We start from the raw sequence: 15,785 nt of genomic DNA on the forward strand, positions 1-15,785 counted from the left end.
CGGCCAATGTACTCATTGACCCTGTAGCAAGTATGCTTAACTTCTCTGTATCTACTTCCTGCCTGGACATACGGCGGCCTCCGTATTATAAAAGTGTTCCTGGTTAAGTGGGCATTCTGGAGATACCCAACATGCCACGTCACTATCCAGGGTTAAGAGAGACAGGCCTTGCGCACGAAGTTCGGTGCACTGTGCACTGCAATGAGCCATTCAAGTCAGCTGTGGGAGAATCTTGAGAGACACTCTCACAACACATTACATGGAGTTTATTAGGTAGTATTTAGTTTTTCTCTTAAACTGATTGAGATAAGTACAGCCTTTGACATGAATGGGAAGGTCATTCCATATTCTGGGTCCCCCTTGATTTGTAGAGCATTTCTAATTTGGTTAAGGCGCACTCTTGGAATATCAAAGATGTATTTGTTTCTGGTGTGATGCCCATGGGTTTATTTATTTATTTATTTATTTACAAGAAGGTACATTAGATTTATGAGAGTACAGAGCATTGAAGTTTTACATTCTTGTAAAGCCACTAGCACGTATAGCGTTTCGGGCAGTAAACAGAGAATAACAGTTACGCATTGGCGCCCAGTTAATCCTCCCTGTCCAAGAATCAAACCCAGATCAAATCATGCGTGTGCCGGCTGAATGTGGTACCATTACGCCACCAGAGACTCTTCTGCTGTCTTCAAACTCATCACAATTCTATCCTTTCTCTCTGTCTCCCAGTGTGTGTGTGCGCGCGCGCGCGCGTGTGTGAGCATTTTCAACTTCTTTATCTAATTTTGTTGTGGATGGAGGTGGTTTCCACAATTTCTTCCTTCAGTGCATTCCACTTGTGCTCATTCCACTTTCAGAACACGACCATCCGTACAGGGTACGAGTATTTCAATAATAATAATAATAATAATAATAATAATAATTTTATTCACAAGAAGGTACAGTGGGTTGGTGAGATTACATAAGATTGGCATTTGTTACATTCTTGCAAAACCAGTAACACACATATAGCGTTTAGAGCAAGTCCTTAATCTAACATATCAGGTAAGGTGAAAGGGTACATTGTATCAAAGTTTTTATATCAACAAATAACTACAACATAAGTTGACAGAGGTGATTACAATGGTAAAGATATATGTCTGAAGTACTAATATTGGAGAAATGTAAATTTTAGTACAAATTTGAGTACAAAGAACTTTTTTTTATTATTATTATTATTTTCTACCACAGACGTGGTCCCACACATTTACAATGCTAACTAGCATATATATACATTTTCTTCTGTCCTCCATGGACAGGGTGAGAGATTTGTCAAACATACAGTTCAGAGATTTATTGAACAACCACAGAAGGTGATCGTAGTGTTTTTAAAATGTTAGGCTAAGCTACAACTTGTACAAAGAACTATAAGTAACATTGTACCATTACTAGTTGCCTGAATGATTGTTTAAAAAGAAAACTCATGAAAAGACATGGACTTGACCAAATAAATGAAACAAGGTTATCTTCTTCTTACCTTGAGGTAATTCACACATACAAACACACACACACACATATGGTGGTTACACACACACACACACATGGTGGTTACACACACACACACACATATGGTGGTTACACACACACACACATATGGTGGTTACACACACACACACACATATGGTGGTTACACACACATATGGTGGTTACACACACACACACACACACATATGGTGGTTACACACACACACACACACACATATGGTGGTTACACACACACACACACATATGGTGGTTACACACACACAAATTCACGAAAAGAACTCTCATCACTCGATGTCACGTAGAAGTGTTTTTTGCACATATGTCTTGATGTCAGCAGATGAAGGCAGCGCAGCAGCAGCAGCAAGGTGCTGCAGACAGCAGCAGGGCGAGGACGACGCCCCGGCTGCTACAGTGGCAGGGTACCGAACCTCTCCCAGCCATACCCGACACAAATTATGCTGCCTTCATCTTGGAGATCATGGCTGGGTATGGCGACGCTGTGGCTGTGGTGAGTCTTAACATTGTGACGACGGCTAATGTCATAATATTTGTTGGAAGGTTCATCCAAAGGAAACGTAGCTTAAATCATACAAAGTCGTATAAAGTCTTATAAAGTCATACACAGTTGTATAATTCACTATACATGGTTAAGGAAATTGGGTTTTGCTTATATAATTACCAAGATTTCACACTTCTGGCTATTATTACCTTATAAAATGATAAATAATATCATAAAATTATGAGAAGTATTTTTCATCATCTGGCACCATCATGCCCAAACATATTTAATTTGAAATAACTTGGAGACAATATACATATGTGTATATATATATATATATATATATATATATATATATATATATATATATATATATATATATATATATATATATATATATATATATGTATATAACTTACGTATCTGCGATTTTATATCTACATTTGAGTGAGGTGGAAGGGGTGATGTGGCATTAACACAAGACAGAGCAAAATGTGGTATTAATAGGGTATTAATTTCATCAACACAAGACAGAACAAGGGTATTAATTTCATTATGAAATTAATACCCTATTAATACCCTTGTTCTGTCTTGTGTTGATGAAATTAATACCCTATTAATACCACATTTTGTTCTGTCTTGTGTTAATGCCACATCACCCCTTCCACCTCACTCAAATGTAGATATAAAATCGGAGATACGTAAGTTATATATATATATATATATATATATATATATATATATATATATATATATATATATATATATATATATATATATATATATTGACCAGACCACACACTAGAAATTGAAGGGACGACGACGTTTCGGTCCGTCCTGGACCATTCTCAAGTCGATTATGATGAGGACAGGTAGGGACAGGCATTAAATAGGCAAGAGAGAGCTGAGGAGGAAAGTCAGGTGTAGGGGATAGTAGTAATGAGAACTGCAGCAGGCCTATTGGCCCATACGAGGCAGCTCCTATTATAACCACCGAAGGAGATAGTAATAGGAATAAGAAGAGGATAGCAAGGGAGCGTAGAAGACAATGAACAGAAAAAGGGAGAAGAGAGAAAGAAAGGGAAAGAGAAAGAAAGAAATGGAAGGGGGAAAGCTGTCACGTTTAAGTCACGTTTGTTAGAAAGATTAGAGCATTTGAGTATATACTATGAAAGGGAAGAGTCCACAGCAACAAAGCCAGGACTCAAGTTCATGTTGGGTACATTGTTAATAAGAGCCGATTCTACAAGACGGCGTCTGTGTAGAGTAGAGGCAGGAAAGATTATTTTGGAGGAAGACCAATCAATGGGATGATTAGAATCCCTCACATGGCAGAAGAGAGCATTGTTAGTGTCTGCAGACATAACACTTCTCTTGTGTTCTTTAAGTCTGTCATTCAGTGTACGGCCAGTTTCGCCAAAGTATTGGAGAGGACAAGATGAACAGGAAATAGAGTAGACACCAGCAGCATTAGAAGCAGGAGGAGCAGTGTGAACTAGATTGCTACGAAGTGTGTTAGTTTGTCGAAAGGCGAGTTTAATGTCAAGAGGACGAAAGGTATTGGTAAAAGTTTTGAGTTCAGATATGAAGGGAAGGCATAGTACAGTGCTACTAGTGTTGGAAGCAGGTTTAGGATGAAAGAAATTTCGTTTAGCTTGAGAGTGGGCACAGTTGATGAAATGCAAAGGATAACCAAGGCGAGAGAATGATTTGTAGATAAAGGCAATTTCAGAATCAAGAAACTGAGGGTCGCTGATGCGTAGAGCGCGGAGGAAGAGAGAGACGAGGAAAACTTTTCTTAACAGAAAGAGGATGGTAGGAAAAGAAGTGAATGTACATGCCACTATGCATGGGTTTACGGTAGACAGAGAAAGAGAACCCAGACACAGAGCAGTGAACATGAACATCAAGAAAAGGAAGGAGGGAATTAGATTCCCACTCAACTTTGAAATGAATAGAAGGAGCCAGATTGTTAAGAGAGGCGAGGAAAGGCTGGAAAAGATTAAGGTCATGAGGCCACCAGGTATATGTTCCTACCTGTCCTCATCATAATCGACTTGAGAATGGTCCAGGACGGACCGAAACGTCGTCGTCCCTTCAATTTCTAGTGTGTGGTCTGGTCAACATACTTCAGCCACGTTATTGTGACTCATCGCCTGTATATATATATATATATATATATATATATATTTTTTTTTTTTTTTTTTTTTTTTTTTTTTGAGATATATACAAGAGTTGTTACATTCTTGTACGTTCTATATATGTTCTTCTTGTCATTCTATATATGACTGAAAACTCCACACCCCAGAACTGACTCAAACCCAGATCACCAGGAGCACACTGCAACTGGGGTACATGGTAACTTAACCGCTTAACCATCAGTGACCGTACAAAAGACGATGGTAGCCGAGGCTATTTCCCCATCGCCCCGACGGCACTTTGATGGCAATCTTGGGCATAGTTATTTCATCAAATCACCTCATTTTGTGGAGCCACGTGAGCAACACAAATGCGAATAAGCTTGAATGATCCCCAAGCATATATGCAACTGAAAACTCCACACCCCAAGCAACTCCAAACTCTCCAAGTATATATATTCATCCATATTTATTGTTTTACCTGAATTATAGAAGGGCAAACAGTAAAATTAGGAGTTAGCTCTTCATCCAAATTTTATGTCGGAATTTAATTTGAAATTCCATATCTTCAAAGAAGTATATGGAATTGTATATTTTCACATTTTGCAAAGAAAAAACTATATACAGAGCAATTTTGTTTAGGAATTGCTTATATTGGCAACCGAGGGCTGAGAATTGTGTGCACTGGTTAACTGTGGTACAAAAAAATTACAACCCCCCTAGAGAGTCTCAGAAGACCGAGGCCAGAATATGAAACTACAAACAAATCATGCTTGGATATCCACCAAGGGGTCACAGACACCCCCCATAGACTGAAAGTAAAGCTCCTGGTAATGGGAGACTCCAATCAAGACCAAATCATGTGGGAAACAATGGGCCCAAGAGGAGGAAGTGAAACGTAGAGAGCAAAGCATGTAGAAGTAGTAGATATAGAAACTTCCTGATGCAACGTGTCAGGGAGGAATCAAGAAGGGGTGGAGACAATCCAGCTAGGCTAGATTTGGTCTTCACGCAGAATTACGTGTATATTGAGAACATTGACTATGAAATGTCATTAAGAGCCAGTGGTCACTGTTTTAATCTTTTAATATATAGTGACAACGAAACCCATAAAAAAGATGCAAAAATGGGGAGAATATAAGGCTAGCATACAGGAGAGGAGAATACCAGAAGATCAGATTATTCCCGGGGCGCATAGAATGGGGAAGAGAACTCTGAGGAAAACCAACACAAGACATGATGGACTCCGTAACGGACAAACTCAAAGAAGCTGAAGAAAGATTTGTACCACCACTAAGTGTTGAGGGTAGCAAGACGAGCATTACCCCATGGTTCAAAAGGCAGTGTCTGGAGGCAAAGATAAGAAGCAAAAGAGCATGGAAGAAGTATAGAGAACATAGAACAAAAGGAAACCCCAGTGATACAAAGAGGCCAGAAATTAATACATAGAAACTAGGAGAGTGGCAAAGAAACAGTATGAGAATGACATTGCATACAAGGTCAAGTCCGAGCCAAAACTGTTCTAAAGTCATATCAGGAGGAAGATGACTGTGAATGAGCAGGTTATCAGACTTGACAAAAGTGAGGAAGGATACACGGAAAATGATAAGGAGGTGTGTGAGGAACGTAACAAAAGCTTTCAGGAAGTATTCATGCTGGAGTCTGATTTGCCAGTAGAGCTTAGAGGCCAAACTGATCGAGAAATTCCACAGGAAAGCCTCACCGAAATAACAGTGACACCAGAAGAGGTAAAGAAGCAACTGCAGAACTGGATGTGACAAAAGCCTTCGAACCTAACAAAATATCGGCATGGATACTAAAGGAGGCAGCTGAAGCATTGTGCAGCCCACTTGCCGTGATATTTAATTCTTCTCTAATTGAACTTCTTGACAACTGGAAAATGGCTAATGTGGTACCAATATACAAGATTGGGGGGGGGGGGTAGACGGAAACCGTTAATTTACAGACCCGTATCACTAACAAGTATCCCCTGCAAGTTGCTAAAGAGTGAACCGAAACAGGCTGGTAGAATATTTAGAACAGATCAATTTTGTCTCAAGACACCAGCATGGTTTTAGTAGAGGAAAATCTTGCTTGACAAACTTGCTGGAGTTCTACAACAAGATGACAGAAAACAAACAAGAGAAAGAGAGATGGGCAGACTGCATATTCTTTGACTGTCAGAAAGCATTTGATGCGGTTGCGCGTGAAATAGAAATTGAACTGAATTGCATGAAGGACTCCTACTCAAGCTGGAAAAGCAGGCTGGCATATCTGGAGAAAAGTCCTAAGGTGGGTCAGAAGTAAGTCTCAGTAAGAACTTGCTTTCTTAGTAAGAAAGCAAAGGGTTACAGTGAAAGCAGAGAGGGAGAGAGTTTACAAGTGGAGTACCACAAGGGTCGGTTCTAGGGGCCCATCCTGTTTCTAATATATGTCAAAAACCTGACAGGAAATTGGCTCATTCATCTGTGTTTGCAGATGATGCATAACTAATGAGAAGGGGTCAGGTCAGGATTAGATTGTGATGCATTGCAAGAGGTTTTGGATACACTCCAAAAAGGGTCTGAATAATGGCTGCTAGATTTTAACCAATCTAAATGCAAAGTTATGAGGATTGGAACAGGAGTGCGAAAACCAGTACAACAACAGTATAGGATGAAGGAAAGATAAATTTTTCAACCAGAAAAGGAGAAAGACATAACCTGATGACTGATTGGACCTCATAACCTGATTGGATAAATCTGATGCTAGAAGCCCACATTAGGAGAATAACAACAGCTGCATATAGCAAACTTGTCAACATCCGGGTATCCTTCAGAAACATGGCCAAAGGAGTTCTTTGGGTCCTATATTCAGCAAAGGTGAGACCCACTCGTGAATATGCATCCCCAACATGGATCCCTTACCTGAAAAAGGACAAAGAGAAACTAGAAAAGGTCCAAATATATGCAACGAGATTAATTCTGGAGCCGAGGGGATTGAGCTATGAGGAAAGACTGAGGGAACTGGGCCTTACCACACTGAAGGGAAGGGGAGACATGATAAAAACATAGAAATTCTAAGGGAATTGAAAAGTAGGCAAATCAGCATTGTTCAAAGCTAGGAACAGCAGAATGAGGAGTCATAGATGGAAACTGGAGACGCAAATGAGTCAATCAGGAAGAACCTTTTCAGTGTTAGAGCTGTCAGAAATTGGAATAGATTACATGCAGAAGTCGTTGAAGCAAATTCGATTCGTTATTGTTAATATAAATATGATAAAAGCGTGAGAAATATCATTGCATTAATCTACGAACATTCGGAAGGCGGGGCTAGAAGCCTAGCTCCAACTTACGAGCACATCTAGGTGAGTACAGTTTGTTTTTATCTTACAGTAATATGATGTTTGCCTTACTGTATTATGACGTTTATCTCATTATAATGTAATATTTACAGGCTTACTAACGAAGCCAACATAATGATTTATAGTAAGGTTGTGGAAGCAGTGTTGCAACATCCCCGGAGGTTGCCATACAACCTCTTCATCGCTGGTGCATCACAACACTGGAATACTCGCATTTTTTATATCTTTCTTAAGTTGTCTTTACTGGTATAAGAACAGTAATTCTATTAATGTTCATTAGTGTAAATACAGCATCAGTATTATTTAAGCAATTATAAAAAATTTCTGGTAAAATGGCAATTTTCCGACCAAAAATTAATTTCTTTCCTTGTAGAACAAATCAACTTCGCCTACAAACTCAGTGTTCCAATTACACCCAATTAAGAAGGGCGTTTGATAGCCGTAATCATCATAAGATGATCATCGTGTCCAATAACATTATTGATGTGCAGGCGTATTGGTTATTTTAATCCTTTTAATCTCTGCTAAGTTGATTGATTGATAAAGATTAAGCCATCCAAAAAGGGGCACGGGCTTGAATAGCCCTTAAACTGCTATGCATAAGTTTCTTAAACATATAGGCGGTGCCGGTAAGATGTTTTGGTTGTGGTTCAGGTGGAGGCGGAGACGGGCAGACAGCGGACGTACAGGGAGGTGTGCGGGCTGGTGCCGCGGGTGTCCGCCGGGCTGGCGGCCGCCGGGGTCGTCCCGGGCGATACTGTGCTCTTCCTCACTCCCACCATCATGGACTACCCTCTCGTGTTTCTCTCCATTGTGCACCGCGGCGCCACCTGCGTCCCCGTCAACGCCAACCTCTCAACCGGTTTGTCGCTCTCAACCTTAAATTTTGCTGTGATAATTTGTATTTCTCAAACAACCAAAGCAACATATCACTGCATTATTTTGTAATGTAAAGACCCGTGCCTGCATGTATAGATAGATAGAATATATAGATATAAATGTACAGATAGACAACGTTAATATTAAAAATGATGGAAACTTTCCTGCCCTATACATAGATAGACAAGAGACTAAACTTCAATACCCACATAAAAAAAAAACCACAGCCAAAAATGTCTCAAACTGTCAGGATACGTCTTAATATCCGAAATTGTGTCCCAATCTGCTCTCCTTTCACTATACTACTCACTGATCTATCTTTATTTTACATACGGTATCTGTGCATGGGGTTCAACCGCGGAAAATTACCTCAAGCCTATCACCACCCAGCAAAAATTTGCTATCGAAATTATAACAAATTCTGTCTTCAGACAACGCACAGCTCCCCTGTTTAATTCCCTAAAAATGCTGAACAGACACTCACTCCATACATTCTTTTGTACTATTTACACGTACAAAACAAAAGGGTCCCAATAGTACAGGCGGGTTCGTTCTTGACTCACAATAGAGAATTCCGGGATCGAACCCCAGATGAGACAGATGGTTGGTGCGTTTCCTTTAATTAATGTTCCTGTCAACTTAGCTGTAAATAGGTACCCAGGAGTTGGTCAGCTTGTTATGGGGTTGCATGATAAGGAGGGTCAGTAATTCGGCCCAGGGAGGACCTAGATATTAGCATAACATGTTCTGTATGTATAAACTGGTTTCTTGTCCCCCTGACACAATGAATTATTATGAAAAAAAACTTGTTCCTAAATGCTAATATTGATCTGAAACTCTTCATTGTTAGATGTAATAAAACCCATGAGCACCACACCAGGACTAAATATATCTTTGATATCCCCAGAGTCAGACTAAATCTGTGCAAACACTCCATGCAAATAAAAGGAGTACATAATACTCCATTTATGTACACTCATAACCTAATGTACCTTTTTGTATATAAATGAAAAATAGTGTACGTAACCCGTGTTGTACCGTACCCAGATGAGTTGGTGCACGTGGTGAGGGTGAGCAAGGCCAGCTGGGCAGTCGTCCACGAAGACTCCCTGGAGGTGGCCGAGGCTGCCTTCTCCCTCATGCCACCTGGCACCCTACGGCAGCTGTGGGTCCTGGGAGACTGTGCCACACACAGACCCAACCTCACCCACCTCATGACCTACTCCCCCGCGCCTCCCTTCACTAAGGTAACCTACAATATCATAATTTATAAAGTAAATTTTAGATGGTATTCTTACTATTCAATACTTGATTCTTTGTTTACAGTTTTCTGGTAGTCTTTTCAGAAATATTTTTTTACTTATCAATAGGTTCGTAATTTTAAATACACAACTTATGATTTAGATTGAAATTGAAATTGAAATTGAAATAAGTTTATTGAGGTAAAATACACACAAAGGGATGAGGTAGCTCAAGCTATTCTCACCCCGTTCAGTACAACGTGTTAATATATACATACACACATCACAAACAATAAACATATTACCAAACATTCTGAGAGGTAAAAATATACATTTCCTCCCTCACAAGGAGTATGGTATCAGACGTACACACAAATACTTTTATGACCTAGGTATACTGTATAGACAATTTGCAAGACACCTGCAGATAATTCAACAAAATATTACAATCTTGGTGCAAAATTCTTATATCTCTCAAGAATATCATCAACCTTTCCGTTGTGACACATCCAGGCTATTTGTTCAGGAACAGTCCTTATCTCAGTGTTTCTATATACACTAATCAACGGACAATCAAGAATATAATGGGCAAGGGTGTGAGACCTTAACATACCACATAGTTTACACTTCGTGTCATTACCATGAACATCTATCCCATATTCCCAGTAATATTTGTACCCAAGCCTGAGCCGCATGTACACAGAGTCACTCCAAGCATTTCTCCTTTTACCATAAGTGAAATGGGTGTTTTGACTCACATACATGTAGTGTTGCATGGTTTGACTACTCTCATACATTATCTCTCTCCTCTCCACTCCCGCCTGTGCCTGAATATTTCTGATTTTGCTTCTTATTTGTCTCATTGTGAATTCACATTCAATGTCAACTTGTGGTTTTGATGTGGCACGTTTGGCCAAGTCATCCGCCACCTCGTTGAGCACTATTCCAACATGAGATGGAATCCACATGAATTTCACACTATAACCTTTCAGCTGTATCTCAGTTATTCTTCTCTTACAGTCCTCCACTATAGACATGAAGACTGGGTTTCTACTGTTTAAGGACTCCAGTGCTCCTCGGCTATCGACAAATACAAAAACATTTTTGTCGTCATGACGTACTTCCTCCAAACACGCCAGAATGGCCTGCAGTTCAGCTTGTGTGGATGATATATAATTACTAAGCCGGAGTTCAATTATCCTGTCCACAGTCCCAAACTCCGTATAATCCCTTATTAGGACACCACACCCTGCCCTGCCATCCTCCGCCACCGACCCGTCGCAATATACATGTAAACTGTTGCCTCTTGGTAACCGAGATATCATGCTTCCATACAAACACCGTAATTGTCCCGGTTCATGATGAATCTTTTTCACCTTGAGGGGTACAATTTCGACGTCTATTTTCTGTACTTTCCAGGGAGCAGACATATTACACTTTCGAGAGGGTTTACAGCAGTCAAGTACGTCGTATTCCCTGAGGTCATGAGCTAATCCTCTCGTATAGCGAGTCTCCCTCAGTTTCCTGGAAGTGTGTACGTCACTCAAGCAGGTCTGAACGCTCTCAAACAGCTTATCCCCTCCTTTTCTCCGCATGAAACGAATAGATACTCTAGTGTTAATGTCACGGACTCTATCACACACACTCTGTAAATTTAATTCCATTCTCATTATTTCAATCATTGCATTTCTTTGACATCCAAGAATAATCCTCATAGCCTCGTTCTGTATCAGCTCTATTTTTTGAATTCTGCCTTGGCCTGTGTAAGACAATACGGGTGCTGCGTAGTCTATCAGGGATCGAACAGTGCTTATGTATAACATCCGCAAGATAGGTACCCCAACACCTTTACCAGAAAAAGCCAGTGCTTTTAGAGGATGCAGACGGGCTTTACATAAGGTGCTGATATGATTTATTTCAGCATTTTTACTCTCACATGTGTATCCAACATACATGCCCAGATACTTGTACTTCTGTACACGGCTCAGTTCCACACCATTTAGAGTAAGTGTTATATTTCTTCGTTTCCTATACTCGTATTTGGTTTTATCTGCATTTATAACTAAGCCTAACTTGTGACAGGTTGTACCAAGTATGTTAAGAGCATCTTGAATTTTGTTCCCAGAAGTGCCTTGTATAAGAATGTCATCAGCATATATGATCGTCGTGACCCCTGGAGGATACATCTCTGATGCTAATCTGTTCATTAATACATTGAATAAGGTGGGACTTAATACTCCCCCTTGTGGGGTACCTAACTGAAACCTCCGTTCCTCAGACATGTATCCCTGGTAATACACCTGACCTTTTCTGCCTTGCAGGTAATCCCTTATCCAGTGTAGCAATCTCCCTGTTATTCCCAGATTGGCTAATTCGTATAAGATTACTTCCCCATTGGCTTTATCAAACGCTCCTTGTAGATCAACAAAAACTCTACAATTGTCATCCACATTAGACAAACACTTTAAGAGACAATCCGAAGTACTTTTGCCTTTGATAAAACCAAAGAGATTATTGGACATGTTATCACCTACAAGGTAGAGTAGCCTATTTAACAAAATCCTTTCCATCATTTTACAAAAGCAGGATATTAAGGAGACAGGTCTGTAGCCTCCGTTTGACTTAGGGATAGGAATGATGACAGCCTCTTTCCATTTTCTTGGTAACTTTCCCTCTCTATAACTCATATTAAACAAATCAAGTAAGGGATTAGGTTTCATACCGGCTAAATAATTAAGTATGTCATACGTTACTCCATCTTTTCCCGGAGCAGTGGAGCTGCCACTTTTTATAGCATCCAGTAGCTCATCGTGGGTTATCTCAGTGCATGCTATAGATCTTGTATTTAAGGCACATAAAGTTACTCCATTTCTAATATTTTCCCATGACTCAATGGTGACTCTCGTGTCTGCAGGTAAGGACTCCATACCAGCAGCACTTGCCCATTTATCTACTAACTCATTAGCAACTTTCCCTGGATCTGAGTGAGCAATGAATTTAGTCTTACAACCCCTGACTTTATTTACTGCTCTCCATATGTCTTTAAGGTTCTTAGTATTACCAATGGCCTGAGCAAAGTCTTGCCAGTATCTGTCCCGCGCCTCCTTCCTCACCTGACTGCATTCCCTAGCCACTTCCAACATTGTATTTTTCTCTTCATCCCTCATTCCATTTTTTAACCATGCTTTATGCGCACCCCGTAGCATTCTCTCCCATCCCTTGACTTGCTGATCATTGGAATATTTAAATTTCTTAGGTCCGTGCGTCTTGCTTCCCCTGCCCCCGTTATTTTCCCTCTGTACTAATTTCTCTATGTTCTCGACCATGTCCTCGTAAAAACTATCAACGCAGAGCGGCGTGTAATGTTGATACCAATCTCCCATATTTTGAATAAAATAATTTTTCATATCTTTCTTAATATTTAGCCTTTTCCTTTGAAAGTGGACTTGTTTTTTCCCCAGTGGTAATTCAACGTTCAAGGCAAAGTGGTCACTAAGTAGTTCCCGAACAACCCGAGCCTCCCCCATAATCCCCTGAGAGTTTAAAACGCAGGCATAGTCAAGCCGTCCTCCCCTGATGTGAGTTGGTTCATTGTTTCCCAAGAGACAGGTATCTGGATGATCTTGTAGAAACTGTAACCACTTGACCCCATTAGTATTAATACTACCCACTGTCCCAAGGCTTGTGTGCCGAGCATTAAGGTCCCCAATGACCAGTGAAGGATTAGTATAAATGCAGTCAGGTAAATAGTTAGCGTCGAAGCAGTTCCTGGATACATACAAATTAACTACAATAAATTCCCCTTCCCTTAATGATAATTTAACACAAACACTCTCTATACCTTGCGTTTTTGATGGCGGTTCTACTAACTCTGCTGGTATGGAGTTCTTAACATAAATCGACGTGCCTCTGATGTTATTTGCAGCGAAGAGGTGAAACCCTTTATAGCCATTTAATTTCAATAATCCTTCATTCCTATCCCCTGTCTCCTGGAGAGCTACAACATCAATATCATTTCCCATCACATAACAATGAACATCTGTAACCCTGTTTCTTAAACCATTAACATTCCATGAGAACACTTTCAGTCTAGGGTGATCCATTATTAATCAATTCATTGCCTAAGTCATCCCCAATAAGTTCACTAAATGATAGCCATACCTTGTATAACATCTCCCACCTCCTCCCAAGTTCACCAGTAAAAGCGACATTGCGATTCTCAAGAGATTTTTTCAGCCCTGAGATGTCCATTATTGGCCCAAATGATTCCTTCATTTTATGTGTAATTATAGGGTTCTTCCTTTCACTACGACTACCATCATTCACACACACTTCACTTTCCTTCATTTCATCACTCAATATTTCATTTTTGTCCTCAACCACTATATCCTGACTATCCTTCACCGTTTTGTGATTTTCCTTGACCTCCTGAACGTTTAATTTAGCCTCGATGGACTCGATTCTCTGCCCCAGATTTTGGAGGAACTCACCAACTTTTTTAAGTTCAGCCCACACTTCCTTGACCATATTATTATGACCCTCTCTCTGAGCCACAGTAGCCACTTCACTCACCGTTACACTGTCACTGCCGGAGTCCTGAGTGGTGGCGTGGCTGCTTGTTGCTGGAGCCTGCCTAAGTAAAGGTGACTCCTTTACCCACGCATTCGTCCGGTTCACTGGCACTGTTTGGGGCAGACTGTTTTGCTGTGCTCCCGGTGTCTGGGTAAGAGCTCTTGCTTGCTCTGTAACATTCACCGGCCGGAGAACAGCCATACTCGGCCTCTTGCTACACACAGCCGAGCTCGCATTGTGAACACCTCCACAGTTGCAGCATCTGGGAACTATTTTCTCACCCAGATTCAGTCTGTTTCTACACACAGTAGAGAGGTGAGACTTTCCGCAGAAACGACATCGTGGATCATTTTGACATCTCCAGGATTTATGCCCCCATCTGCAGCATTTCAGGCATATTATGGGCTCTTCCACATACTTTGCTACATGCCTGTAGCCAGCCCCGGTGATGAACACTTTTTCGGGTACGTCACCTCTCACTAGAGCCACCACCTGACTCCTAGCTTCACCTTTAATAAGGTGACGCTTGGCCCACACAAATCGTTGGTCGTCGAGTATAAACTCGGGGTCCAGAATCTGAGGGTATTTATAGATAATTACCTTCGTCAGCTTCTCGTTCCCCTCCGGTATTTCCATAAGAATTCCATCGTATCCTTGCTGGGTAAGATACTCCACTGCCTCCATAGAACCTACCGTTAAGTAAGGTCTGTTTACACCTTCCTTCAGCAGGGGCTCGAACTTGCGGTGTTCTCTTCCGAGTTTGACGGTCCACAGCAGCTTCTGATGATAGGCCAGCGTGCATGAGGCAGGGAAGAGAAGCCTCCATCTCCGCTGATCCTCACCTTCCTGACATCGTTCCGTCCGTTTGTCTGCATCAGTCTCGGCGTCGTTCTTCATTCTTTTATCGTTTCCGTTAAGTGTATTACTGTCCACACTACGCCTTGCCTCCTGTCTTCTTCGTTTCTTCTTATTCCTTGTCAGAACTTCTAGATACTCGCCCTCCTCGTCTGACTGGCTGCTTTCAGGGTCCATGTTAATAACGCCGTGAGAAGTAGCCATGTCTTCTGGTGACTGAGTCTCCATCTCAGTACCCAGCATGGGGGGAGGGGGGGGGAAGGTGCGGAGCAGGTATCTTGACCCGACCGCGTCCCAGGTAAGACTGATGATTTAGATTGTGGGAGAAGGTGGTTAGTGTTTGGTGTGGCTGTCAAGGTGTGGATTATTACAGGTCATAGGCTACGCAAGCACTCTGAAATGTATAAATGAAAATACTTTTATGGCAGAGAACAAAACGGATAACGAATAAATAAAAATAAATGTTTTTACTGTTCTAGTCGTTGAGGACATTAAAGTTCAAGCGGTGTGTTTACTGACCAATTACCATGTGGGGTTTTTCAGTTTAGTAATTTATTATGCAGACCGTACCCATCCTTAGGCGGTGGTGGACCCTATGCTCATCCGTGGATGGGTACGGGGTCCACCTGTACTAGAAGAGAAAGTGTCGCCCTTGGCGGAAATAAATCTGACTGGGAAAACTGTGGTGAGTAGAAGATTATTATCATGATCTCACGGACACCCAGGTTATTATA

The 15,785-nt window shown here is 41.0% G+C and overlaps 1 protein-coding gene across 2 annotated transcripts in view; it reads left to right on the forward strand.

The window, feature by feature from the left end:
- LOC123765745 (uncharacterized) overlaps nucleotides 1-15,785 on the forward strand; it is a 38,470-nt gene that overhangs the window by 4,485 nt on the left and 18,200 nt on the right. Inside the window, exons 2-4 of one of the 2 annotated variants that reach the window (XM_045754467.2) lie at nucleotides 1,862-2,032; nucleotides 8,159-8,366; nucleotides 9,431-9,630. In XM_045754467.2, the coding sequence (XP_045610423.2) occupies nucleotides 1,862-2,032; nucleotides 8,159-8,366; nucleotides 9,431-9,630 (579 nt within the window). Of the gene's footprint in view, nucleotides 1-1,858; nucleotides 2,033-8,158; nucleotides 8,367-9,430; nucleotides 9,631-15,785 lie in introns of both variants that reach the window. The other variant, XM_045754468.2, reaches the window with a different exon arrangement.

Source organism: Procambarus clarkii, chromosome 37 (assembly GCF_040958095.1).
Source record: "Procambarus clarkii isolate CNS0578487 chromosome 37, FALCON_Pclarkii_2.0, whole genome shotgun sequence".
Taxonomy (NCBI): domain Eukaryota; kingdom Metazoa; phylum Arthropoda; class Malacostraca; order Decapoda; family Cambaridae; genus Procambarus; species Procambarus clarkii.